At 42.7% G+C, this 27,962-nt stretch overlaps 1 protein-coding gene across 14 annotated transcripts in view; it reads left to right on the top strand.

Moving 5' to 3' along the window:
* EXOC1 (exocyst complex component 1) overlaps positions 1–27,962 on the top strand; it is a 330,473-nt gene that overhangs the window by 173,048 nt on the left and 129,463 nt on the right. For 8 of the 14 annotated variants that reach the window (XM_085642061.1, XM_085642058.1, XM_085642059.1 and 5 more), the window contains 5 exons: positions 65–292; positions 9,121–9,253; positions 13,125–13,234; positions 16,973–17,029; positions 23,483–23,632. In XM_085642061.1, the coding sequence (XP_085498187.1) occupies positions 65–292; positions 9,121–9,253; positions 13,125–13,234; positions 16,973–17,029; positions 23,483–23,632 (678 nt within the window). The remainder of the gene's footprint in view (positions 1–64; positions 293–9,120; positions 9,254–13,124; positions 13,235–16,972; positions 17,030–23,482; positions 23,633–27,962) is intronic. The other 6 variants (XM_085642066.1, XM_085642062.1, XM_085642065.1 and 3 more) reach the window with 1 other exon arrangement.

Genomic DNA, 27,962 nt, shown 5'->3' with positions numbered 1-27,962 from the left:
TAAATGATATGATTTGATTAATTGAATAGAATCTTATTTTTTAACACTAAGTATTTACTTGCAGGCAAATATCCAGTCAATTATGGCTTCTGAGAAGCAAGTGAACATCCTCATGCAGCTGCTGGATGAGGCCTTGAAGGAGGTAGACCAAATTGAAGGGAAGCTGAGTAGTTATGAGGAGATGTTACAGAGTGTGAAAGAGCAAATGGACCACATCTCTGAGAGCAACCACCTCATCCAGCTAAGCAGTGCGAACAATGTAAAATTGCTGTCTGAGATTGAATTCCTCGTGGTAAGTGTGCATTGAAGTGCGGTGACGTAATTGCATTAAGAATCACCAATGATTTTAGAAAATTATGTTTTAAGTACAGATCTATGACTGGGGGTGAAAGGTTTCAGGGCTCTGTCTATTATCGCCTTGTGTTTGCAACTATGGACATTCCCTGGAGTTTGTACAGAGACCACCAAACAATCCTCTAAGGTGAGCGCACCCTCCTGGTCTTCGCTTATTGAATAAAGAAGCCCTCATAATGCTGGCCAAGGGTACAATGGAAAGGGTCCCTTTTTCCCAGAAATGCATGAGTTCCTACTCCTGTTTTTTCCTTTTAGAAAAGAAAACCGGGGAATGGAGATCTGCTCTAAACTTCGGGAAGCTAAACAAATGTTGCTTAAACGATCCTTATGCGTGATTACTCTCTCCGACATCCTGTATCTGCTGAACAGCAGAGACTACATGACCTCTCTGGACCTACAAGATGCGTATTTCCACATTCCCATAGATCCCAAACACCACAAATATCTCTGCTTCCCTGTAGCTGGTACCCACTACCAGTTCCGAGTCCTCCGATTTGACCTCAAGTCAGCTCATCGCATAATCACCAAATGTCTCGGCCCAGAAGCAGCCACCCTCAGAAAGCAAGGTGATCAGGTATACCCCTACATAGACGACTGGCTGCTCAAAGCATCAAACCCACAGCAAGCTTCCTAAGCTTGCCTCTCATTGTTTTACAGACTAGGCCTCACTGTGAATTATGCAAAATCCTCAACTGTCCCAAGTCAAACAATGTTTCTAGGAACAAACCTGGATACAAAACAAAACAAAGCCTTCCTCTCTCATGACAGACAGAGAAGGTTAACAGACTTCGCTCTAAAGATTTCCAAAAGGAAGTCCATTTCAGTGAGGCTGTACAAGTCACTACTGGGCATGATCTCTTCTGCAATCAACCTGGTCCCACTGGCACGGCTGATGATGAGGCCATTCCAAGAGGAGCTGCAAGCACAATGGTTCCATTTGGAAGGGTCGTTCGAAGACTTGATAAATATCACCCTAAAGATTGTGGAAATATCTGCACGGTTGTCTCAAATATATCATCTTTTAAAAGACCTTACATTCTTGACTTTAGTACCCGACTTCATCATCAACACTGATGCCTCTTCAGACGGCAGGGCCGTCCACTTGCAGGACCTGCAAATCCAGGGAAAGGCATATCAACCTCTTGGAACTGAAAGCGATATCTCTCACCCTACAAGTTTTTCTTCCACGAATAGCAAGTGTTTCGGTGCTGGTAGGTATGGACAACAAGCAAGGGGGTACAAGGTTATTAGCGCTGTCAGTGAGCCCAGGAGCTTTGGGGCTGGCTCACAATCCATATCCCCGAAGGCTGGGCATGTGTCCGGAGTAAACAACACCTTAACGGACACACTCAGCACAGCCAAAGACAGTTGCCAGTAGTAAGAACTGGATCAGTCGAAGCTGGACAAAATATTATCGCTGTGGAGCAAACCAGCATTGGATCTCTTCGCAACAGAGAAAAACCCCAAATGCCAGTTCTACGCCAGTCTTTACCCGCTCACAGGGACTTGGGGTAATAACCTTTTGATGAGATGGTCTGTGATTTATGCATATGCTTTTCACACTTCCCTCTCCTACCGAGGATTCTCATCAAAATGAAAATATAGCACTCTTGCCTCAGTCTAATCGCTCCCAAATGACCCAGACAGCATTGTTTTACGTAGCTCCATCTGCTGTCTGAGTCCAATCCCATTTGCCTACCGACAACTCAAAACACTGTTAACGAGGAAAAAGGGCCAGATCCTACTCCTGCAAACAGCCTCTCTATAAATTGCATGCATGGCTCCTGAATTCTATGAGTTCCAAGACTTGAGTGTAGAGAGATTCTATCCAAAGCAAGAGCTGTTGCTACAAACAACACGACCCAGCTAAAATGGAAGCAATTCTGTTCATGGTGTCAACAATCTAGCCTTCATCCATTGGAAGTGTCACCTGAGCAGATTTTGCCATACCCCACCTGTTGCTAGCTAGATCAGGATTGGTACATTCGTCTGTAAAGGTTCACCTTGTAGCAATTTCAATGTACAGAGGTTCTGCACATTCTCTCTCTGTTCCACAAGAATAGTCAAACAATTCGTGAAGGGGTTGTTCAGAGCTTTTCCTCCAGTACGAGCTCCTCCCCCAGAAAGGCATCTCAATGTGGTTCTCTCTCAACTTATGAAGCCTCCATTGGAACTCATTCACAAAGCAGACCTGAAATTTCTTAAATCGAAATTCGCTTTACTGTTGGCTCTCACTTTGACTAGAAGAGTCAGCAAGATTCTGGCTTTCACCACGCTGGAACCATTCTTGCGTCTCACTAAGGATTATGTGCTTCTTAAAACAAAACAAACAAATTCATCCCCAAGGTCCCATCGCAATTTCATCTCAATTAACCTATCGTACTTCGTATCTTTTTCCAAAAATACACCATCTCCAGCAGAAAGGTCTCTCTACACCTTGGACACTAAGCGATGTCTAAAATTCTATCTGCATCGTACTAAACAACACCGTAAAACTGATCAGCTGTTGGTCTCTTATGAAAACTCTCATCAATGTACTGCAGTCACAAAGCAACCATTGCAAGATGGATTTCTGCTACCATTCAGTTTTTCCACACCCTGGCAAGCAAACCACTCACAGCAAAGGCGTACTTAACAAGGGCAGTGTCCACCTCAGCTGCTCTGTTTGCAGGCGTCCCGCTGGAGAAGATATGTCGTGCTACGACGTGTAAGAGCACCCACACGTTCACGTAGTACTACTGCCTAGAATCAGCAAAGCGATGCAGCCCTAGGACAGGCGGTATTACGTCATATGTTTTAATAGGGTGAGTCTCTGTAATTGTCGGTAATTATTTATATGTCTTAACACAATGCATATGATAGTGCTGTACTCTGCATAGTTGTCTTTACATACAGGGACTATTTATACATATATGGATGTATACAGATATGTTTTAGACAGTTACCTACCATCCTCAAAGTTACTTCTTTACTAATATGTTTACCTACAATAACTGCTTGCTATTCTGATTTAAGCATCTGAATCTATGAAAGATCCAACACTGGAAAAGAAAATTAGTTACTTACCGCGAACAGTCTACAAAATCTGATCGATTTTGTTTTTGTCGCATTTATGGAGCACAAAGACCTTAAATTAAATCTGTCCAAGACCTTTAACCATGGTGTGTGGAAGAGGTAGAGCCAAAAACGAATCATATTTCGTCAGGGAAAGGATTTTTTCTTATATGGGTTTACTTTTTTCAAGCTCTGGCTCCTGGAACCCCCACTTAGAATTAGTAACATTAAGTGGACCCACCGAGGCCTTGTTTAGGTTTGCAAGTAAAGCTGGCAAAAAACCTATCCGTGAAATGCTTTAAACCTACAGGACTAAATACATTCCAACAGCCGCCTATGGAGCAGTTCTCTGGGGGGGTAAGGTGGCGCAATAGTTTACAAACCCAGGAAACTTTTTTTTTTTGGGGGCTAGGCTTCTTGCTGTACTTCATACCATGCCTACCATAATTACTCAAAGAGAATTGAGTGTAAGCTTTGGCGAGGATATAATTGACTTGAGTGCGATAACTGACTGGTACAATATCTGGAGTAGACTAGGCATGACATTTTCAAGAGAAGTAATTGATTGCCTTGCTCTTGAGCATTGTCATAAAATCACCTGGTTGGTTCATGTTAATAGGTTAATGTAGGAAAGCGACCCTGTTTGCATAGTTGCCCCCTACTTTTTGCCTGATGTTGATGCTCTTTGACTGAGTATGTCCTGGGTTCCTGCCAACCAGGCGCCCAGGGCCTATGTTCTTTCCCTAAATCTGTACTGTTGCACACCCAATTGGCAACTCTCTAGCCACATGTAAGTCCCTTTGTAAAAGGTACCATAGGTACCAAGGGCACTGTGGCCAGGGAAGGCCTCTAAGGACTGCAGCACATATTGGGCCACTCTTAGAGGCCCTGTACCTTAACACACACACAAAATGCCATTGCAGGCGGCATGTTTTGGTGCAAATCAAAGTGAAGAGTTGACATGGCCAGTGCCTACAACCCACTGCCTATGGTATATGTAAGCCACCCCTCTAGCAGGGTGCACTGTACTACTGGTGAGGGTACAGGTGCATGAGCCCTGTACCCCTACAGTGTTTTAAGTCCATTCTTAGACATTGTAAGTGCAGCAAAGCCATAACGAGTATATAGTATGGGAGTTTGTCATTACAAACTCCCCAGCACTATAATGGCTTTGCTGAAACCTGGGAAGTTTGGTATCCGATTTCTCAGCACATTAAACCCACACTGATGCCAGTGTAGAATTTAATGCCAAATGCACTCAGAGGGCATCTTGGCGATGTCCCCTGCTCGCCAGCTGCCACCACCAGACACGTTTCTGGACTCCTGGGTCGAGAGCCTCCTGCTCTCGGGGTCCTGAAACAAAGCACATCCTGGGTCCAGGTGCCAAGCCTTCTCCCCCAGGAAGGGCAGGGTCCACGAAGGGGAAGTTTCAAAGGCTTGCCAATTTTGTGAGCTGTCCCAGCGATTTGCTACTCCCAGCAAACTGGCCTCCACTGGTTCTGACCCCAACTTTGGGGGGAGAATTTGCGGGAAAACCAAGATAGGAGGAGAGGTGTGCCCACCTTTGCCAAACCCACCTCTCAGTTGGCAGAGGCGAGGTGACGCACAACTCTCAGTCCCCAACATCTTAAAGATGGTGTACCCATCCAACCAGAGTTGGGCTTATGCCCCCCTCCCACTGGAGGGTGGCATAACAGGGGGCAAACCTTGCCTTCACAGTGCTGAAGGAAGAAGAGGAGGACACCAACTGCCTTGGCCCCAGCCATACCGGCCTGTCCCAACCTCGACCTGCTACAGCGGAATCTCGGCTTGTCCTTCAGCCAGCAGCCCCCCAGAACCCAGAAGACCTTCCCGCCTTCCCTACAAAGACTTTGTCTGCCTTGAGTACCTGACTTGCTTGAAGAACGAGACTCTGGTTCCTGCCAAATCCGCGAGTCTGCACCACTCTGCACCTGATGCCTATGACCCAACACCATGAGGGGGTCTCCCCACTGATCCTGCCCTGGGATCTGGTGATCCCTGACCTACCTCAAGCCTACCGACGACACCTGCATTCTCCATCTGAAGGGTCTCCCTGACCGCAACCGGAGCAAGTAAGGAAAACCCAACGCTAAAAGACACCCCTGCACCTGATGCCCTAGGGCCTTGAGTGGGCCAACCGACGGTGTCACCACATCCCCCTACATCCCAACTTACCTCTCCAACTGGTGGTCGCCTCCAGCAGATCTTCGTGGCAGAGTCTGCAGTGTTTGTTCTGACCAGAGGTTCCCCATTAAAATTAATATAGGTCTTGACGTCGATCCCGCACCCGGCCACCCCTGTGCCGGTGTGGGTGCCGCTGTGGGTGCCCCTGGTGTGCTAACTTCGATCCCCTTTGCCCTGAGCTTAACCGCAGGAGCTTTGCTTTGTGGCCTGTTCGGAAGCCGACACGAACTGACTGCTCCCTAACCCCATAGGCTAATATTGGGCCTCAGCACTCTGCACCCGGTCATCCTAGTGCCGCTGAAGGTGCTTTTTGAGTGCATCCTTGACACTGGGGAACCCTTGTTCTAACCCCAGAAACTCAACCCTCAAGACCATTTATTTACCTGTAAAACGATAACCCTATCTTTCTCCATAGGGTTGCACCTTTTAAGTGTTGAGGGTGTTTTTTATGGAAACCTAAGAAACTGTGTCGTGAGAAAAGCTGTTTTACTCACCTTTTATCCAGGATCCAGGAAATGTCCCAGTGTGATATCTAGGCATATCAAACTGAGTAGAAAAAGTAATTGGGAAAGTAATCTAGAAATTAATCAAAAGTAATCCAAAAGTAATTACAACTGTATTTGCACATTTTACAATCCTGTAAGAAAAGTCATTGTTTATCCAGCTTGCTTATGAACAATCTGTCTTGAAAAGTACAATTCTATTTACCTGTTTGGTTCTAAAAGTAAAATACAGCTAAAGAAATATCTTTAATACAAACAATTGGTCTGAGTTCAGTCTTTGAGTGTGTGACATTTCTTGCCTGAGTGTCTACCATAAATGCTTAACACTACCCTCTGATAAAGCTTTACTTCTCGCCCACACTACCACAAATAGAGAGTAAGGTATGATTTACCTTTACCTCTTTAAGCCTTTGCACTGGACTCTTTGTACACTATACCTTACTTTGGTTGAGTATATACAGAGCCAGCTTCCTACAGTTTATTAAGGAAATTGATGTGGATCTTCAGATTGAGAACCCAGCGAATATATTACAGTTTGGTAAGAAAGAACTAAAAGTCCTCTTTACCCAAAAGTGAGCAACCGATAAAGAAATTAAGGAAAGTCTCAGTACTAAATACTTGGAAGGACCCTTACAATTCTGGCTGCAGGGCTATCTTGTGATAGAAACAGATGTTCGGAAAAGATTCTACTTTACCAGGCTCCGATTAGGTATCGCTCATCGTCTTGTAGCTATTTCAAAAAGAGTTGCGTGGTCTAATATACTCCCCAGATGCCCGTGTAATGGAATGTCAGTACAATCTTCAGTGCACTTTATATTATTTTGTGGATTCTATAGTGTAATTAGGAAATGTTTTTTTACATCCAGTTTTACTATCAAAGAATTTTATAATGCATCAGGAAGCCTATATGTTTTTATGTAGCTTTGAGACTGACTATATTTGCCATTCTGGTTTGCTTTTTATTAGGGGTGCTAAAACAAAAAGAAAAACCCTCTCTTTGTATGAGAAACTGATGTATGAATATAATTAGTTGTCAGTATATATTGTGTCTTATCTTTTTACTCTACATATTTTGGCCACTATTCTGTGTTTTATTGTGTAACATATGATAAATGTAATTATGTATGCTTTTATGATTATCAAAACAGGAAATCGAATAAAGCTGATTTTGACTTGACTTGAGTAACTTACCTGTAACTGCAGTTCACCAATATTGGCATCTTTCATAAATTCACATGTGACCCACTTCCCCTGAGAGGCTCCCCTCATAGCTCTGGATTAGTTGTTCCCACTTGTTCTTGAAAATCTGAGAGACTCCGCCTCTGTTGTGAGTGTTCTAGAGGGTGCTGTCGCCTAATTGGTTATAGTTCAAGTTTGATCTTATTTTTACAAGAGCATAGGCTATTAAACTGACTTTTCATTGCCATTATAACCTATGATGGTGATACATACTGCTTTACTTTGGTACCATGGCGCTCCCACTTTGATGACTGGGAGTGATTCTAGCATGTGAATCTATTAAAGATACCAATACTGGTGAACTCCACTTACAGGTAAGTAACTCATTTTCTTACTAGTAAGTTCCAAGAGTAAGCCAGGGGTACTCCTGACTTACTCTTGTAATTCACAAATAAGCCAGTAGTACAGGTACACCTGCTCACGGCTGAACCTTGGCGAATACGGATATGTTGTGGCTTCGCAGGCATATAGTCAGTGTTTAAACAGTTTATTTCTATTCACGTCCTATCTGGTTTTAACCCTTTCCGTGCTCATGACTGAACCACTCCGTCATGAGCCACGGGTGCGCTGTGCTCATGGCAGAGTGGTTCCGTCATGCTGCGGCCGTTGGCGGCCGCTCCGCCCACGCGGCGCTAATTCCCCGCCTGTGCGGGCGATTAGCGCAGTGGGCGGAGACGTGACGGAACCACTCCGTCATGAGCACAGCTCACCCGTGACTCGTGACGGAGTGGTTCTGTCACGAGCACAGCGCCACCGCAACTGCCCCCCAAACCCCCCCAGCGCCACGGCGGAATTCCTGCCGCGGCGAAGGGGTTAAGCTACATTTTGTTTTATTTACGTTCAAATCGTATTGATGTTTAACCTACAAATTCATTACAACTGTAATTCTATTCTGTTACAGTGTTTTACTACTGCCTTATGGTTGTGCTATTAACATGTACATTTTCTGACAATCACTGGCTGCAAGTCTTATTTTGAGTCTTCACATGTGCCAGGCGTTTTTGTCCCCCGCCCCTCTCCACCACCCCAAAAAAATCCTTACCAAAAATACATATATGTTCATACATCACAAATAGGGGATTTCAGTTAGCTATTTTCATCCATTGATCCGTTGTTTTGTCGTTCACGTATTACTTATGCCAAAATCGGCATACATCATGGACAGGGGATCAACCCACTTCAGCTTTTGGCCTCCCTGGCTGAATAACTGCATTTTGTCTATGTAGAATGTGCACATCCGTTTGAAAAGTAGCCCACTTCAGTGCTATGGACAGACAAGCTAATGTGTCATCCTTTTCCATAATCATTAATTTCGCTTTTAAACTGTTTCTCTTTTTTTATTTTTTTATTATGAGGAACTTCCTGCCTTCTATACTCTGCTACTTACAGTGCACTGCATCCGATGCAGGCACTGCAAGCAGCAGCCATCCTGGATAAACCATTCCAAAGTGACCACCTCTAAATGTGCATGTATGTGCTAACTTGCCTATGCACAGGAGTCCATTTCATACTTATCTATTTTTTACAATCAGAAATGGGAGCCTGTGCATGCGCACGCACAGACTTTGTCAGTGCTTTTAAAAATAATTTAAGATATATGTTGTATTATCAATTTTAGCTGCTGTGCAGCGCTTACTCTTTCCATTACCCCTCACTTAGCTCACACTGACTGCTGAAGATGAAATATTATTTGCTTTCCAATAGGAGTCCATGTTGATCAGAATTCAATAGTTAACCAGCGTTTATATCTGTTCTTATTTTGCAGAACCACATGGATTTATCCAAAGGTCATATAAAGGCCCTTCAAGAAGGAGATCTTGCTTCATCTCGAGGTATTGAAGCTTGCACCAATGCAGCTGAGGCACTTTTACAGTGCATGAATGTAGCTCTTCGACCAGGTAAATGGATTATCAGTTTTTCTTTTTTGCTATTAGTGCCTCAGAAAAGCATAATGGCATTCGTATAAGTTATAGGGAACAATTGTATCATATTTGCATAATTGTAGTATATTTTAGCAAGCCTGGAATGGTACATTGAACTCATATTTATAGTTCAGCATGGGGATTTTAGCTTCTGTTGGCTAGTTTTTGTAAATAGACATGGGTCTTATGTACCTTCCTGAACTGTTCTTGAGAGGGCTATTTTTCTTTAACTTACCAGGGTATAGCTTAACTTACTTCAGTGGCAGATATATCAGTTTGTTGCTAATTTACTGGAAGTTAGGGTGATTAACATGATCCTGGACCCAGAATCTGGCCTTGAGCCAGCTTGGGGTTTCAAACAGCCCCCATTGAAATATGCTGAATTCTTCTAACTACAGATTCCTCACTTAGTGAATATCCCCATGTGCCAGACTGGATCCAGCAAATCAAAAAGTTGTGCTACTGTGCGCTGGTGGGTGGCCTTGTACTCATAGAAGCATGCTTTAAGACACTGTAGTGCTATAGGCATTCCCACATATTGGGACCACTTGATGACCTTTGACTACCATTGTTTTGATTCACTTTGTGTTTTAATTTACTCCAGCGTGAATGTACAGCGTCATTTTTTCTGCATGTGCATTTTGCCCTGCGATTCCATTTTTGTGTCTCCTTGTAGCTTCAGAGTGGGAGTGTTTCACAGAGTAAGACAGCCTTAGCCTTGCCAGGAACAGAACGTATAGAATGTGTGTTTGAAAGCATGAGGGAAAGAAAGGTGTGTAATGTACTTCTCTGTCTCGGAGTGTGGTGTTATAGGCAGTGGTGCCCAAATATGGATTATGTTGTACATTGGGAAGTTTTATGAAGTTTTTACTATTGGCTTTGACATGCCCTAAACTCCATCTTGAATTCAAACTCTGTCTAGCTTGAGCTCTGCACACTCAGGCAGGCCCCCAGGTTACTCACGTTATTTAGGGTATTAACGTTCAAGATTGTTTTCTGTACTTTTGGTAGCCTTGAAAGCTACTGCTGAAATGGCACTTTCCTACACTTTAAAGGTCTTGCCCAGTTATATGTGGGCACCTTTCAACATACTGGCTTACTGATAATAGCCAAGCCATTGACCATTTTATTAATAGAAAAATACACACAAGAATTATTATCTACTCCCAGAAAGTATTTCAGTGTTCTAATGTATGTATGCATGTGTGTTTATATTTCTATGAGTTTGTGATGAACATGCATCACACAGAATGTAGATGATCCTAATGGCTTGAAAGCCACGTTCGGAGTGTTTCACTAGTTCATGTGAGGAAAGGATCTAGTCTGTATAGCTGTGGTAAACTAGCTCTGATATGAATCCTTTTCTCTGAAAGTAAACTACCCAGAAATGTGTATGGTTTTCTATCTCTTCTTTAAAAAAAATAATAGTTGTGTCCTTTTGACTTGCTTTGACTCTGGTACCTCTTTTTTTTTTAGGTCTCGCCTGGCGTTGCTGAGCACATGCGCAGCTCGCTCGGCGAGATCTAATGTGGATGAGGACTTTCAGAAGGGGGCTTGAAGCCTCATCCTCCGTTCTCTACACATTGAAAACAGCGGCTGAATCAGACTGTCTCGAGTGAAGCGCACTGCCTCAATCTGATTGGGATTTACACCTAAATTTACTAAAGGTTGAGGGCTCTTGAAATATTTCCGTGCCGTTGCATGTTTATGGTTCGTGACTTTTATTTGTAAGCTTACTGTTTGAGAAATTGTGATTTATATGCACGCCCTGCTTCCCGGTAATTTTTCATGTGACTGTATTGGGTGGCTGAGTCAGCTGGCACCGCCTACATTTTGGCAGCTGGCAGTTTCCTCTCTGCTTTGTCTCCTTAGTCACTGCTGCTGTTTCGGTGATGGATGTAAACCCCACCACGGCGCCCGCCCACACGTGTCCTGCTGGTACCCCCACCTCGCTGTCACTGAGCATCACCCAGTCTTAGTGGAGCCGTACATGCTGCTCACTGGCCTGCAGTGTAAACCCACCGCCCGGTCACTGAGTGTCGCACTGTCCTAGGAGAGCCTTACACGCTGCTCACTGACCTGGAGTGTAAGCCCACCCACTTGTCACTGAGTGTCGCCAAGCTCCTAGGAGAGCCTTAGAAGCTGCTTCATGTCCAGCAGAGCGCACGTGGTTGGGCTGTTCTAAATGGTGACCCGATATCTCGGTGTCCTCCATGCTTCCGGGAAACAGCATGTGCTTTTCACTGCATGAAACCGCGACCTGCAGCTGCCCTTAAACTTTCCGTACACAACATTAGGCCTCAAGCGGATAACTTGCCGACTTTGATTCCATCTGACCTGGGCTCTGATCTCGGCTTCCCAGCGTGAATGCATTGTGTCAGTGCTCGTGGTCAAATTATTCCACCTCGCTTTAACTGTGCGTCAGATCTCCTCGCTGGTTTGAACGTTTGGTCAGGATCACACTAGTTGGTGGTTGGATGAGAGGGTGGGTTTCAGAACCATTGACTGCTGGTTCCACACGAAACCACTTTTTCATTCAACTTCATCTCATCCTTAACATGTATGACGCCGCTAATGCGCCTTGTTAGGGTTTCTCTGCGACCTTCAGCTTGCAAAGAACTTTTAACTTAAGACTGTCCCTTAGACAGCTGAGATAATCTAGTCCCTAGGGATGTCACTGTCCTTTAGCTATGATATTAACAATACTATTTTGTAGTGTTCATGTACTGGAGATGCTTAAGGACTATTTTATTGCAAATGCTATTATAAGCCTAGGGAAATCGATGTTTCTGAATGCCGTGAAGCGCAGTTTATTAATATCTGAACTCTGTATTCATTTTAAAAACGCATTTGTTGGTGTTGCATTAAATGCACCATTCTCCGGCAGAGGGGGCTGGTGGGTGGGGTATTCCATGATACCGTGGTTAAATTGTGGCCTGTGGCACACTAGCTCACCCTGACAGAGCAGTGAGGTACTTTCCGGTTATCTTTATCTCTCTGGGCCTTGTTTGTTTTGTTTCTGTCCCTCGGCCTTCTAACTTCCTGCTGATACGGGATCTGAGGCCCAGTGCAAGCTCCTCCTTTCCTGGCTGATTTCCTCCCTCCCTCGCCTCTCCTGTTCCAGGCAGCGCTTTGAGGCAGCATAAGTATACGGTTAAACACTATACAAACATCAGCGCAGCACGGCGTTCTGTTCCTTCGTTTCTTTAACCCTACCCACCCCGTCCCTTCCCTCTACAGTCCCCTTATTACTACTCATAAACCCTTTCTGCTCCTGTTCCACGCAGCGCTTTCAGCGCTATACCAACTACCACCACGGCATTACGGTCCAACATTTTCCTACAAACAAGCACAAGCATTTGCAATGCAATAGGTCTCGCAGTCACACGAGTTTAAGCTATTGGCATTGTAAATGACAATGCCTTCTATTTGTTTTTAAAACGAAAACAAAAATAAAAGGCATTGTTATTTGCAATGTCAATAGCTCAAACTTGCGTGAAAGCGAGACCTATTGCATTGCAAATGCTTGTTTGGGGGAGGGGGTATGTTCTTTCCGGGGATGTAGAAATCTGTGGGTTGGAAATATATTTTTGATTTTCCTGCTTAATCCTGGAGCTTTTACTATACTAATAAGAGAAAAAGAGAGAGAAGATGTTTGCCGCCATTTTGAACACATTTCTACAGATGACTTCTTCGTTAGTGTTACTTTGTAGCTATCGAAGTCAACTGGGTGTTACAGCTTCCCTGTAGGGAAGACTCTACATCTACTACAGAATTGATGGTTACTGTTTTTTCAGTGTCAAATACACTATGGATTCTTCTGATATTGTTTGTATTTTGCTTTTAGGACATGAAATGCTTCAATCAGTTAAACAGCAACAGCAGTTGTTCGCTGATTTGCGAGAACAGTTTGCACGAAGGCTAGCCAGCCACCTGAACAATGTCTTTGTTCAACAGGTACTTGTATTTAATTGTATTTGTCTTATGTGGCTGACAGTTTGATGTGACTTTTTGAATCGAAAATGTAAGATCACTTGGTGGATTAACAAAATATGGGAAGACTATATTCCAGACGCATAAACTACCCGTATTTTTGCATGCTTTAATGCCGTCGATGTAACTTAATTTCCAGCACTATCCTTTTGTTATGCTTTCCTTTCTTAGCAATGGGTTATTTGTAATTGCATTCTTGGGGAACCCTATCTAATTGTTAATATTAAAGCTTACACGTCATTGACCTCTAGTGGTTAGAAACATGACATCACATATAGGTGCTGGATATTTTCAATTTTTTCATACACATGAGAGCATTTTCCACCACAAAAGACAATACTTCATAATGTGGAGATTCTATGAGCAGAGATTCTATTCAGGATCAAAAGGGGCCTTAGAGCCTGCCCCAAATTCCCTTAAAAGGAAGGCATCTACATCTGGTTCTTTGGAGAGTGGCGCCTGTCCCATTCTTACCTTCAGGCAACTAAACAAATTTCATAGGTGGCAATCCCTCTGGATGGTCTCACTACAGGAGATGCTCCTACTGGTTTCAGAGGAAGAGTTAGTGACATTTTTGGATTTGCAGGATGTGTACTTTCACATTCCCATACACACAAAGTACTGCAAGTACTTGCAATTTGAGATTGCTGGTCATCTTTACCAGTTCAGAGTTTTACCATTTACCTTAAATGAGCCAGATGATCTTCATAAAATGCTCCAGTTGCAACCTATCGCAGCTAACATGGACACTAGGTATTACCTTGCCTGGATGATCGGTTGGTCAAATTAAAATCTCTCACTTATCTGGATGATTGGCTGGTCAAGGCAAATCTTGTCACATGACAGTAACTTCTGCAGAAACCACTATGAATCTGTTCTACAGATTAAGATTACTGTAATTGTGACAAATCTCATCTTCAATACACAACCCTTGTCCAATATTTGGGCACAAATATGGTCACTACAATTGGGAAGCCATTTCCTTCAGAAGAGCAAATTTACCTACTTCAATCATTTTCCTTCAAATTCAAAAGAGAACTAGCTTGTTCTCTTTATGTCACTGCAAGGTATAATGTCCTCCTGCATTCCTTTCATCTCATAGGGCACGCTGTAGATGTGGCTCTTTCAGGTAGTTCCGTACTTCAGTGACTCCAGGTTTTTGGGTCCTTTTAGGCCAACAGTGAAAATTCTCCCTGATGTGACACTTCTTCTCATGTTGGAGGCCAAGAAGCAGTGTTGCCGTAGGGCTATACTTCAACCACAGCCAATACACTATGTGATAACAACGGATGCATCAAAGGATGGCTGGATAGCTCACTTGGGGAGATGTAGCAGCAAAAGAACACTGTTCAAAGGCACAACAAGTTCTCCAGATCTACATCTAGGGGCCCTAAAAGAGGTTTCCAGTCATTCCTATCATGACTGCGAAATTCCCCTTTGCTGATAACTGTGCAATACTACATCACTGTTTTATATAAATAAACTAGTATGATGTTTCCTTTGCTCTTGAAGGAAGCACAGTTCTGATGGCAATTGGTGATCAAGCATTGGAGTTCCATAATCGCAGAACAACTCACCGGTGCAAGCATTTTATGGGCAGATTCGCTGAGCTGCATATCAGCAGTCAGCACAAATAAGACCAGAACCAAGGCCTCCTAAACATGGCCTTCCACCAGTGTGACCATCCAACCATAGATCTTTTTGTGACTCCTTTAAACTAGAATTGTTGGTTCTCAGCCAGACAGTGGCATCTGGTTTCCAGCATGCAAATGCCAGGACATTCTGTCCAGAGAAGGAGGCCATGTTCTTCACCACAGTCCAGCTTCCATAAGCAGGTCAGCATGGCTTCAGAAAACCTGAATTTTCACTGTTACAACTTTTTGCTGACTGTCACACAAGTTGGTACAGGCCAGCACCTTTTCAACTAACAAACTAACTTGCAAGGTGGAAAATATTTTGTTCCATGTGTGAATCCAAAGACCTTCCTCCAGTAACTTCTAAGCCTTATCAGATCTTACTGTACCTTCAACAAGTGGTGTATTTAAGCCTTAAATATGCCTCAGCAAGTGTTCGACTGGCAGCTATTTCTTTAAAAAAAATATTAATTCGTCAGGTTATGGGTTTCTCTTCTTGGTAAGAATCCTTAATGAGTTTTTAAAAAGGCTTTTCATAGAATACTCCACATATAGCTACCAGACACAAAATTGGAACCTAATACAGTACTCTCTCAACTCCTTTTGAGTTTATGGTCAAGGCAGACATAAAGTACGCCTCGTGGAAAACACCTTGCTTTTAACCCTCACTTCAGCCTAAAGGGATAGCGAGATACAAGCTTCCCGATTTAGGAACTTTTCTTGTGTTTTCATAAAGATAGAATAGTACTAAGAAAAAAATCATAATTTCATTTAAATGAACCTGGCATTCTCAGAGCTCTCTTCTGCAATCCTACCTCTGCATCACAAAGAACTCTCCACCATGTGCACCTCAGTATCATCCCTTTCCTCGAAGGGTGGCGGTGACATCAGTGGATTTCCTTTGGCAGACATTTGCATAGTACCTGTGTGGAAGAGTCACTGCATGTGTACACAGCACTATATTCTGAAAGGAAAGACATTTAGGGAATCTGCAGCTGGTCAGGCAGCCCTAAATCTCTTTGAGTACCTTGAGTCTCTTCCTGCCTTTCAGTTTGTGATGATGTCTGCTTTATTTTATCACTGGAGAGCATCGTGATATTGCATGTTCAGTATCGTTTGCTATTCCTGCTGACTCTTGTGAATCTATGAAAGATTCAGTGCTGCACAACACACACATTACTTACCTGCAACTACAGTTCTCCACCATTGGTTCCTGTGATAGGTTCAACTGCGACACACTCTCTGCTACCTTTCTGAGGCTCACACAGTTTCTTCTGTTTTGGATCCATGCGTAGCTTTCTCGAGGAATGGAGTTCAGAGGTCTCTCACCACATTTCCTGGAGTTTGGATTTTTAACACTGATATGATTGTGCCTCGTAAGTGAGGCTAGTCTTAACGTTTGTGGTCAAGTTTTCTCCTTATTGCAATACATGGTTACTGATGGACTCCAAGCTCTACGACGGGAAATGAGGAATGAATCAAGCATGTTAATCTAGTAAAGGATGCAAAGCTGGAGAAATAGTAGATAAGCAACTTGTTTCTTATGAGCTAGCTCTGTGTCTTACCCAAAACGAATTCCACATGTATTATATTTAGAGTTGCTATTGGCAAAATGCAATTTTGTATGTGCCGTGTGTCTTCTTTAGCTCTCTAAGTTAAACTGATTTAAAAATGTAAATTTAGTAACAAAGGAGAAGATGTTATTTGAGCATTAACAAACCTAAAGCAAAAGAATAGAGGTAGATGAAGCGACTTGCTATTTAGGGGCGTTTTAATTGTTTGTATCGTTGTGTAACTATTCAGCAAGCACTTGGAGAATCTGAGATTTTAGCCATACTGTGAACGAGCATTATTCTAATTGTCTTATTTGTATAACACTTCTCAAAATGTAAAAAAAAACATGGTTGATCTAGACTTGTTAAAGCAAACCCTAGTAATCTGTGTAATCTACGTCTGTATTTCGTTTTCATTACACATTGTTTATTTTCATTTTACTGCGAAATAATATTTGATTTCTATTTGCTTTCAATTCCCAAGTCTATAATTCCTGTATTTTATCCCTGACTAGTTTACTCAGACCCTCCTTCAGTTCTATAACAGATCCTTCTATCTTTCCGTCCCAGCAGTGAGTACATTAAAGCTGCTAAAAGCTTCATTAACCAGTTGGTTGTGTGGTGAATCTAACTCCTATTTTTGTGTTGATTACTAACAAAGGGCCAGATGTAGGTAACGTCAGTTTTGCGAGTCCTTAATAGCGATTTTTACCGAATCGCTACTAAGGACTCTCAAATGTATGTAGGAATCGCAAAAATAATTGTGATCCCTTAATATTCCTTAATTGCGAATCGCAAAATGAGATTCGCAATCAAGGAATACCTTGAGCACGCAATTTGTGAGTAACCAAGAAGTACTCGCGTGCGCAATTTCCAGGAGGCAAGGGTTCCAAAAGAACACCCTCTTGCACCCCTGAAATGTGCATGTGTGCACATGTGACGCACATACATGCCCTAAGGGCATATATGTGTGCCACATGGCACTTTGAAAAAAGCAAAAAAGTTCTTTTTTGAAAGGAAATCGCAAATTACCACCAACTTGAAGCTGGTGGTAATTTGCGATTCCTTAAGACAATATCGCAATTTGCGATGCCTACTAGCATAGCATTTAGGGAATCACTAATTGCGATTCTATAAATGCTTGCGCACAAAAAGGAATCGCAATGTTTGCGATTCCTTATTTTGCGAGAGGGTATTTGCCTACCTACATTGCACACAGCCAAATTGCGATCGAAATTTGGCTTCCTACATCTGGCCCAAAGTCCCTTTGAAGAACGATTTATAAAAATTTCGGTAGAATTAAGATTACAATAGCATATTTTTGCATCTGAATGTGGCATGTTGGAACTGAATATTAAGCACCCTAAATCTCCTCTTTCAAATATTACAGTTGTGTTCAATACAGTCATGCCAGTGGTTCACTCTGTCACTTCTTAGCCATCGGGCAAATGAGAGTAGGAAGGAAGAATACAATTTCTACACATTGTAAAACTGTATATCCGTTGCATCTGTGAATGGTAGCCTGAACTGAAACGATGCTGGACTTTGCTGTTGATTGGTCATTGGGCGATGACACCTTCAATGAGGAATTTGCTAATATATAAATATAAGAGAATGGACTGCACTGTGGTTTGCCAGCCACCAGAAGAGTGCATCGGAATGCATCAATGAGAAGTTGTGCGACCCTGACATGGTTATCTTGAGCACCCTTAGGGGACATCCTAATAGGCGGACTAAATAGCTTTCCAAAGAAGTAATATTAATGGTGGTGAAGGAGAGCTATGGCAAGGAAAAGTATTCCTTATTTTCTATCTCTAAAACCACAACAGAATATTTTAGCCTCACTATCTCTCACGACAACCATCAATGGGTACAAAGTACAAGTACCAAATTAAATAAATTCACTTTAAATGCCTGCATTATAACATTTTGCAATTAATCAATGTGGGCCATGTACAAGAACTGTGTCAGACCTCATTCTTTGACTGTGTATTATTACTTCATGGGCTATAATTAAGGTTGTGAGTGAATCAAGGCAATTACGCTTCTAGCCTCCCTTTTACGTCTCTGACCTAATATAACAGTTTTTCTTCTCATTACTATATGAAGGGCTGAAAGGTGGGTTTTTTCAGTGTGAATGTTTAGATAATGAAAATTATTTTGCCTGTACTAGAGAGCATGGCTTGAGTAACTTAACATGCTTTGTGTGACCATTTATTTTACAAAGAGTTAAATACATTTTACTCATACAAATACATACCATAATTCAGCTGATCATTGTTATTAGACTGACTTTTTATACTGTATATTTTCCAAATGCTTAGCTTACCTATTTTGATTTGCTTTTAGATCAGTATCGTAATATCTTTTATGGTGCCTTCATTTTAGGCGTGGCTGTTATTGCTTGTCAAATAGGTATTGCATTGGAAAATGGTACAGCGAAATTGCACTGGGTTGTAATGGGTATTAATAAATGGAACATATCCTACAATTGCATTTTGATCAATCACTCTGTATCTCATTTGCTGTAGAAATAACCCCTGATTGTTGCACATACACAATTAATTTCAGTCCTAGTACTTCTGTATCATGCAGCGCCCCAGAATGAGCTTTTCTACTGCCCCCTCGTTGTCTCAACAGTGGATGTTGCTCCAAAGCCCCTGCCTTATCCTCTCTGTCCTCTTCGCCACCTCGTGGGCCCCTGTTTCTTCGTCTCCCCGCCTTAGCCTCATTTGACTTTCCTACAAGTCTATTCAAGTTAAAAGGGATGCATGGAGAAGTATAGAGTAGCACTGGCATTTGACTTTTATCACTAAATGTGAGAAATTGGGTCACTGGTTGTTGGGGGTGAAACACTACTCAAGCAGCAATCACAGTCCCTGTCAGGGTGAGGCACAAGCAAACCCCCAAATTAACCTATGCTCAACCCTGTAGCTTGGCACAGAGAAGTCAGGCTTCACTTAGAGGCAGTGTGTTAAGTATTTAGGCAACATTTCAAGCAATAATACAGTGAAAAAACAACATAAGAAAAATCCCATATAGATTTTGAAACTTAGGGTAAAATGAAATAAAAAAAACAAGGCGACAACAACAAAAATCCAATCAGTAGAACCAGAGTTATGCACTTTTAAAGCTTTAAGTGAAAATAGCACCAAAAAACCCAAAGCGTCACTTGCAGCTATCTGGTCTTGCGAGACTGGGAGAAAGTCACAAGTTTAGGTCTGCCGTGATGATGCGTGGGTCAGACACAGGGACCAGGTTAGTCCAGCTAAAAAGTTACCTTCTCAATCTTTCGCAAAGAGTCCCGTTCGTGTCGCAGGCGGTAGTCGATGTATTGCAAAGAGCAAGCCTACCGTTGCGGACAGTCTTCGCTGTAGCATGACAATCCTGTTGTCGCGGGCGGGCCAGGGCTTCGCAGCGGTGCTCCTGGCGAGCAGTCGATCCTGTAGCGTGAAGAGTTGGGTTCACTTCATGTTGGTGAGTGTGCGATTAACAAGGTTTCTGCGCCAATGGGCCTGTTCGCGGTCACGAAGAGCCCAAAAAATTCAATTCAGCCTCTCTGAGGCCCCGCCAAATGTCCAGGACCTGAGGGGCTAAACAAGAGGCCAGCAGACTGGCCCTTGGAGGCACTCTGGCAATCCTCAGTTCAGATGGAGGTCCAGTCCTTCTGACTCAGCAGGAGAGCAGCAATCCAGCAAAGCAGCAGTCCAGCAAGACAGTAGTTGACCAGGGCAGCAGTCCAGCAGAGTGGCAGTTCTTTCAACAGCACAGCAGTCCTTCTTCTTGGCAAAGTCTCTACAGGTCCAGAAGTGTACTGAAAAGTTGGTGTCTGAGTTCTAATATTTATACCTAGGTCCTCCTCCGAAGTGAGAGAAGCTTTTAGAGGTTTCCCTTTGAAGTGGACAGGTTTCCTAGCGCCCCTGCCCTAGCTCCAGACTAACTACAGGGAGAAGGCAGCCCTTTATGTGCAGGCAGGACACAGCCTGGTCAAGTGTAAGTAGGGCGGTGCCCAGCTCCGCCCTCCTGTCCTGCCAGTGGTGGCCCATCCAAGTACTCAAAGCCCTCTATTGTGTGTGGCTGTCTAAGATGTAAACACAAAACCCAACTGTCAGCTACACTCAGTCATGTGACCTAGAGACAGGCCACAGGCACTAAATGACTAAGGCACGAAAATGCCAACTTTCTAAAAGTAGTATGACAAGGAACCTAGCAACCATTTTTTGTGCTGCTATCTTCTTAAACAGACGAGGGGCCAATATGGTTATTTAATTAACCATCACTTCATCATTTCAGTGTGTCATTTTTTCATTTCATAACAAACATAAGAGCAGTTGGGGTTGAGTGAACACTAAATATCCCTTAACGCTGCTTGTATTCATAAGTTGTCAATTCCTCAATGGAACGAAAAGTGCCGACATGTTTTAAATCCCAGTGACACTCGTGGTACTCTCTTCAGGGCTTTGACTTGGTGTAATCTGGTTAGCAGTGTTGAGGGATATTTAGTGTTGATTCAACCCCAACCGCTCTTATGTTTGTTCCTAATGACTAGTATCCCTTTAAGGACATTATGAACTATATACAATGGGATTGCTTTATGTTTGATGTTCTTGAAACAACCGACTGGTGTATTGTTTTGTCTCATCATTTTGAAATTATTTGTATGCATTTTTTGTAAAGCAATGTGTATAGTGTGCTGTTTTTCATGTTCACAATTTATTGTCTTGCATTTGTCTGAAACAAATAGTATTTTCCCCATTTCAGACTTGTATGAAATGGAAAAATGACACAATGAAATGATGAAGTAATGTTTAAATAACCAGGACCAATTAAATCACATATTGGCCCCTCGTTTGTTTAAGAAGATAGCAGCACAAAAAATATTAGCTAGGTTCCTTGTCATAGTACTTTAACCAGGCCCTATCAAGCTACTAAAATTTGGACCTACCCCCTTTATAGAACTTTCTAAAAGTGGCATTTTCAAAATTGTAAATAAAATGCAACTTCACCATGAGAGAGGATTTGTAATTCCTATTCCAAAGACACTAAACATAAGCTGGTAACCTGCTTTTATTTGGAAAGTATCACTTTTCAAATGTAACAAGGTAACTGTTATCCCACGGGAGAGGCAGGCCTTGCATTAGCAAAAAACGAATTGAAGAGCTTGTCATTACCAGGACATTTTACACTTGAACGTACATGTCCAACTTTTTAAATGCACTGCACCCTGCCCTCTGGCTGTCTAGGGAAAACCCTAGGGAGGCATTTATGTATTAAAAAGGAAGGTTTGGGCTTGGCAAAAGATTTATTTTGCCAGGTTGAAATGGCTGTTTACAACTGCACACACAGGCTGCAGTGGCAGGTCTGAGACTTGTTTGAAAGGCATACTTGAATGGGTGGGACAATCAGTACTGCAGTTCCACTAGTAGCATTTAATTTACAGGCCCTGGGTACATGTAGGACCACTTTATAGGGACGTATAAGTAAATTAAATATGCCTATTGGGTATATGCCAGTTTTACCATGTTTTAAGGAGAGAGCACAAGCACTTTAGCACTGTGCAGAATCCTAAAAGCCAACACAAATGGGTTCATAAAACAGGACGGTGAAGGCAAAACGTTTGGGGGTAACACTGCAGAAAGGGCCTAATCCAAAACCAACTACATGTTGATCACTCCCAGATAATTATTTCTTTCACCTTAACACCATACTCTGTCTCCAACTGCCTCGGTACAATTAGAAACTGAAAGGCATTTTCATCCCCTATACTCTGTTAATATGTTGTTATATGACCTCTTCCAACCCATCTCCTTTGAATCCACTGATCCGCTTACCACCTTGAACAAATTAAGGTGGTTTGTAAAGCAAGCAGCTACTCCAAGGAGTGTCCTGGCAGTAGAGAATGTAAAGCTCAAACAATACTTAGCAACACACAGGTTTAACACAGAGAGAAGAGCCATGGCTTGAGCTTCTTCCAGAATGACAGTTCGGACCTGAGAAAGAGCCAGTTCACTAAGTCATCTGTTCTCCTATGTGAACTACAGCAGATATCAGCTCCTCAGCATTAGAAATACATGTCCCTTCCTCTAACTGTACACAACTAAAGTAGATTAGATTTTTGCAACAGTTTAGTTGTGGGCCTTCCAAAATGAGTATTCTCTCCCCTCAACAACGTTATTAACTTTGGCACCCATATGCTTTTCTCTCTTGCTCATCACTAAGCCCCCACCATCAAAACCCCAGCAGCTTTCAGGCATAGCACCGTTCATATTTCCTGTCTTACTTTCCAATTTGATCCATAGATTATCCATTTCCACCATGTTGAAACTCTTACGCCATTCACCAAACCTGACAACTGCATGTCTACCTTAACCTCCTTTAGCCCGAATGCAAGTTCAGTTAAAATATAGATTAAAATGAATAGCAGAGAAAATGAAAGGATAGAAAAAAACCTCAAATCACTGACCTGAGAAAAAAGAGAAGGGGATACTTTTGAAAGCTGGAATTGTCCGGGGAAGCTTGAAAATCTATGACCATCCGTTCTCTCTCTGGTGAGTTACTTTCTAGAAGTCCTAAACGGACAAAGTTATTACCATTACAACTACACTTCTTAACTTGAGCCCCCTTGTTATGCTTCAGGTTACATTTTTACAATAAGAAAACAATGTGCTGCCTCAATGTCATGAAGCTTAGATTTCTTTTTACACAAGGCTCTTTGCAGGTTTGCTCATTAGTTTAATAGTTTTAACAGAAGTAATTTTGCAGATCTGAAAAAGCTTTTGGTTTCGTCCCAATCCATTTAGCCATTAAGTAACTTTTTATTTTAATATTTCTGTCATAATTTCTTTTTATAAATTCATAGAAATAAAAAAAGGACAATGACAGTGTAAATTTGTTCTAAAAGTTTACACCTCTATAATGTTTTCTATTTTTAGTGCAGAGACTGCGAGCTATGCTTTTTGCATTAATTTGCCTTAAAACATGCATGTTTTTTCCCCAAACTGAACCTTTGTATTTTTCTTATTCAGGGTTGTGACCAGAACTCTACTCTTGTTCAACACTCTGTGGAGTTGACACTACCCAGCCACCATCCTTTTCACAGAGACTTACTTCATTATGCCAAGTTAATGGAGTGGCTAAAGAACACAGATTATACAAAATATGATGGTCTGACGAAGGTGTGTGTTCCGGTTTTGATTGCAACTTTTTACAGGAATGGGAATTATTTCTTGATTTTAATGTAATTATGTTGAAACTTAAAAGCCAATCAACATGGAAATGCTTGTCTGTCGAAGAGTTGCCTTAATTATTAATTCTAGCTATTACCCCAAAGTATTTTGCAATGACTATACTTGGTTTTTGTATGTGTATGTATATATTTTTTATTATTATTAAATGTATTCATTGAAATTTTATGATAAAACAATACACAAAAACATCGCAGTATGAAAGGTACAGGTTGTCGACATCATTCAGCAGATTATACAAGTCAGTAATCCGTATTGAAACAGTGTTGGTAGAGGAGAAAATCACAATAAAAAGAAAATCTCATAAGCGGATACAGGGGTAAAGTGGTGCCGACATAGTGGAGGAGACAGTGCAGAAGATAGAAGCTTACATTGGAATAATGAGTTATCATTCAGCTGCAATCTTTGGACTCTTGGAAGAGTAGGTAATCCCTCAGGGTCTGCCAAACATCTTTAGGTTTTGAGGTGTGCGGTTGGAACTGTGCATAGTCCTCACTAATTTTGTCACAGTGTGACATACTTTTGAGCCAAGCCTCCTTCGTGGGGACACGCCCTTTGCCCCAATGCAGTGCCAGTTCACGTTTTGCAAGGAGGAGAGCAACGGAGACAAATCTGCTGATTAGATTTGGGGAGGTCGTTGAGTATACCCCAGAAGTGACACCATGGGATCAGGTGTGATTGTGATGTCAGTCATAGTGGAGAGGAGGGATAAGATAGAGGAACAGTAACAACCTTTGTGCGAGATGCACAAAGTCGGCACCTGCAGCATGGCTCCTGGGCACTAGGTGGGATTTGGAAGAGGGGGGTTGGGGTGTGTGTGTGTCTGTGTGTGTCAGTGTCAGTCAAATCACACGATGTCTGAGAGGGTAATGAAAGCCCTATGAAGTACCTCAAAATGGAGGGGTTTGTGCTTGTGGTTAACAGACGAGCTTCTTTTGGGAGCAGCAATAAGACCTAATTTTGTCGATCAATGGGTGACCTAAATCATTACTCCAGACCTCCCTGATACATTTGATGGAGTCAGGCTTCATGAAAAGGCATGTGTGATGCAGCCCGGAGATAAGCCTATCCCCAACACTGTCGGAAATAATGAGTCAGTGGAGGAAAGTCATCTGGGGCAAGAGGATATGTGGGAATGCATGAAGCAGCGTATTATGGAGTCTTCGTACAATGAAATGGTCCATATAGGAGGTGCAATGGAAGCGGGTGTCGTCGGTGTGTGTAAGAACATGACTGTCATGGAACACATCCCGATAGTATGCAGGCCATGACGTTGCAGGGTGCGTTTAACACGTTTCTCACTTGTGAGGGGAAGCCAAGGGTTGCCAGCCAATGGTAGGGCTGAAGAGTGTAAGAGACCATCAACCAAAACATGGTGGAGCTTCCTCCATGCCCAGCAAGTGGTGGATATAGTTTGGATATCAGCAATGCCCTATGGAATGCCTTTCAGTAGGATAGAGGATAGTAGGAAGCCAAGGGTTGCCCGCCAATGGTAGGGCTGAAGAGTATAAGAGATCATCACCCAAAACATGGCGGAGCTTCCTCCATGCCCAGCAAGTGGTGGATATAGTTTGGATATCTGCAACGCCCTATGGAATGCCTTTCAGTAGGATAGATGACAGTGGTATGTCACCAAGTTGGTCCGGATGGTACCAACGGTACATATACTGGCATTGCACAGCAAGATAGTAGAGATGGAAATCTGGAACTCTAAGGCCACCGCTTTTGTAGAGGAGCATTAAAGTGTCCCATCAGATGCAGGGTTTGCGGTCAGCCCAAATTAGCCGAAGCAGGACGCTGCATTTGTCTAGTCTGGGCTGCCTTTGTACCAGTTGGGTCTTCAACTGCCTTTGTCCCAGGCGGGCCGCAGCTGCCTATGGCCCAGGCGAGGCTGTAAGCAGCTGCCTGTGGCCCAGGCGAGGCTGTAGCTAGCTGCCTGTGGCCCAGCCGGGGCTGTAGCTAGCTGCCTGTGGCCCAGCCGGGGCTGTAGCTAGCTGCCTGTGGCCCAGCCGGGGCTGTAGCTAGCTGCCTGTGGCCCAGCCGGGACCGTAGCCAGCTGCCTGTGGCACAGCCGGGACAGTAGGCATGACCGTAGGCAGCTGCCTGTGGCCCAGGCGCGGCCATAGGCAGCTGGCCGTGGCCCAGTCGGGTCGCTGCTGCGTGTGACCCAGTCGAGTCGCAGCTGCCTTTGGCCCAACCGATCATTTTGACTTTGGCGTAGTTCTTCACGGTATGCTTTTTCACCCACGGTTGACACAAGTGAACTTAGTTCAGTGCACTAGGGTTGAATGTGAAAGACAGGTTATTGTAGCCCCGCAGAACCCTATCCCATACATTGTTGAAGTAGAGTTATTGCTTTTGGGTTACTAACAATCCCTATAAAGGAATCAGGGGCACGCTGGTAATTGAAACAAGCCATTTTTGTTATTCACAATACCCTAAACAAACTGCACTATGAAGAATAGATAGTTTTAAATTAAAGCATTTATTATGACAGAATTAATCTGATTCTTAGCACATCTAAAACAATTAAACAGGATATTATAAAATCAGCAAGAAGGCACGTTATATATTATGCTGCACAAAGTAAACATTACTAAGTGATTCCCAGGGAAATGTTGTTTAGAGACTGAAACATGATGTGTGTTTTTGTTTTGTTATTTACCATATGGTCTAATACATGTGTGATGTCTTGTAATTTTAGTCTTATGTACAGTTATATTAGTGCTATTTGTTTATGTCTGATTTTAAACTTGTAAATATTGTGTGTTTTGTGGCCCTGAGGAAGACTGTTTGGACGAAAAGTGTTGGCTAGAGGCTACAACAAAAAATACAAAGAAGAATTTTACAGTGAAAAATTATGAATAAAGAAACCTACATTTTAACAAATAAATCAGAGTCTGTGAATTACGTAATTTAAACATGTTTTGACTTTGAATTATTCATTGACTTGCTTATTAATAAGCATGTTAATTATTGAGTGGGTGCTGAGCCAAAAATGATTCCAATATTGATTGAGTTTCTCCGGTGTGGAGAGATAAGACGGCTGGTCCTCTAAGCTTGTGCACTACTGTGTGTAGAATATAAAAATAATAATCCACTATAGTTAAAATTCTGAAATTCTGTTGCACCTCCAGCTCTTCTCTGTAAACCGATTGTAGATATTGTGTCTGTTGGAGCTGAGCTCGGGCTCTCCTCACTACTCCTTTGAGAGCCTGTGATTGCATTCCCTCGCTACCCTGAGAGTGGGATGTGGAAAGGGTTGTATTTAGATCAGTGTGCAGAGCCATAGGTGGGCAGGCCCAAAGACAGCAGTGACAAACTACATGAACCTCCACAGTTGAGGTCCAGTGGCCTGCCTAACCCACCTCATCCCATCCCAAGGGGATGGAGGGGGGGTCTTGCAAGCTTCATGCCAGAGTTGTGTTGACCTATATATTATCACATGGAATATTATAGCAGTATCTCCAACATAGCCGGAATCTTGGCCTGAAAACGTTTGACCATGTTTCCACAGTGAAGAAACAGTTACACTAACTCCCTGTTAAGTAGAGTGTCTACTTTAAAGTCCTGTGCATGATGTGCAGGGTTTGCTGTAATCTTGCCTCATAGGTGATTTGCATTGCATTCTACATCAAAAGCTCTTTTGTACAACTCTGACTCTGCAAGTTCTTCTGAATCAACGTTCCCACTCCAGAGCGCACTCTTTAAGGTACTTGGGTATTTTGTGCTAGAATAAAATTCTTGCACACTTGTGTGTCAATGAGGGCCACTTTGCTTTTAAGAGAGTCCCATGGACACCGTTGTTTTGCTTATTCAGTTCTTTTGTGTCTGGCTTTCACTCGCCTGGTTGCCATTTGGGTTTCCTTGTGCCAAGAAGCCCTTGAGTGAACATGGGCATTATAAAAAAATAAGTGATGATGAATAGGATTAAAGCATGTAGCCTGTATTATATATTCTAGCTTAAACAAAGAGTGATGGATGGAATGTTTGCCACTGGATTTACTGAGGCCACATTCTAGTCCATCTGTTTTTGCCCACTATGCCACTCTAGATAAGGACCAGACTCTCCTGAATCCAACTTGCTCAAGAGGGAACAGTCCAGCCCGAAGTGCCAGGCCACATCTTCTCTAGGTGGGAACGCAGACAATCCTAAACTTGTTTCCTCCTTCTTATAGCATAACCAAGCCAAGATTAATAACAAAGAGATGCAGGTGAAAATTGAGGAGCAAGCCGTCTTGTAGTTTCCAGAGAAATTGAA

This window comes from Triturus cristatus, chromosome 2_2, assembly GCF_964204655.1.
Source record: "Triturus cristatus chromosome 2_2, aTriCri1.1, whole genome shotgun sequence".
Taxonomy (NCBI): Eukaryota; Metazoa; Chordata; class Amphibia; order Caudata; family Salamandridae; genus Triturus; species Triturus cristatus.
The sequence above is the reverse complement of the archived record's forward strand: the minus strand, read 5'-3'. Positions and strand labels throughout refer to the sequence as shown.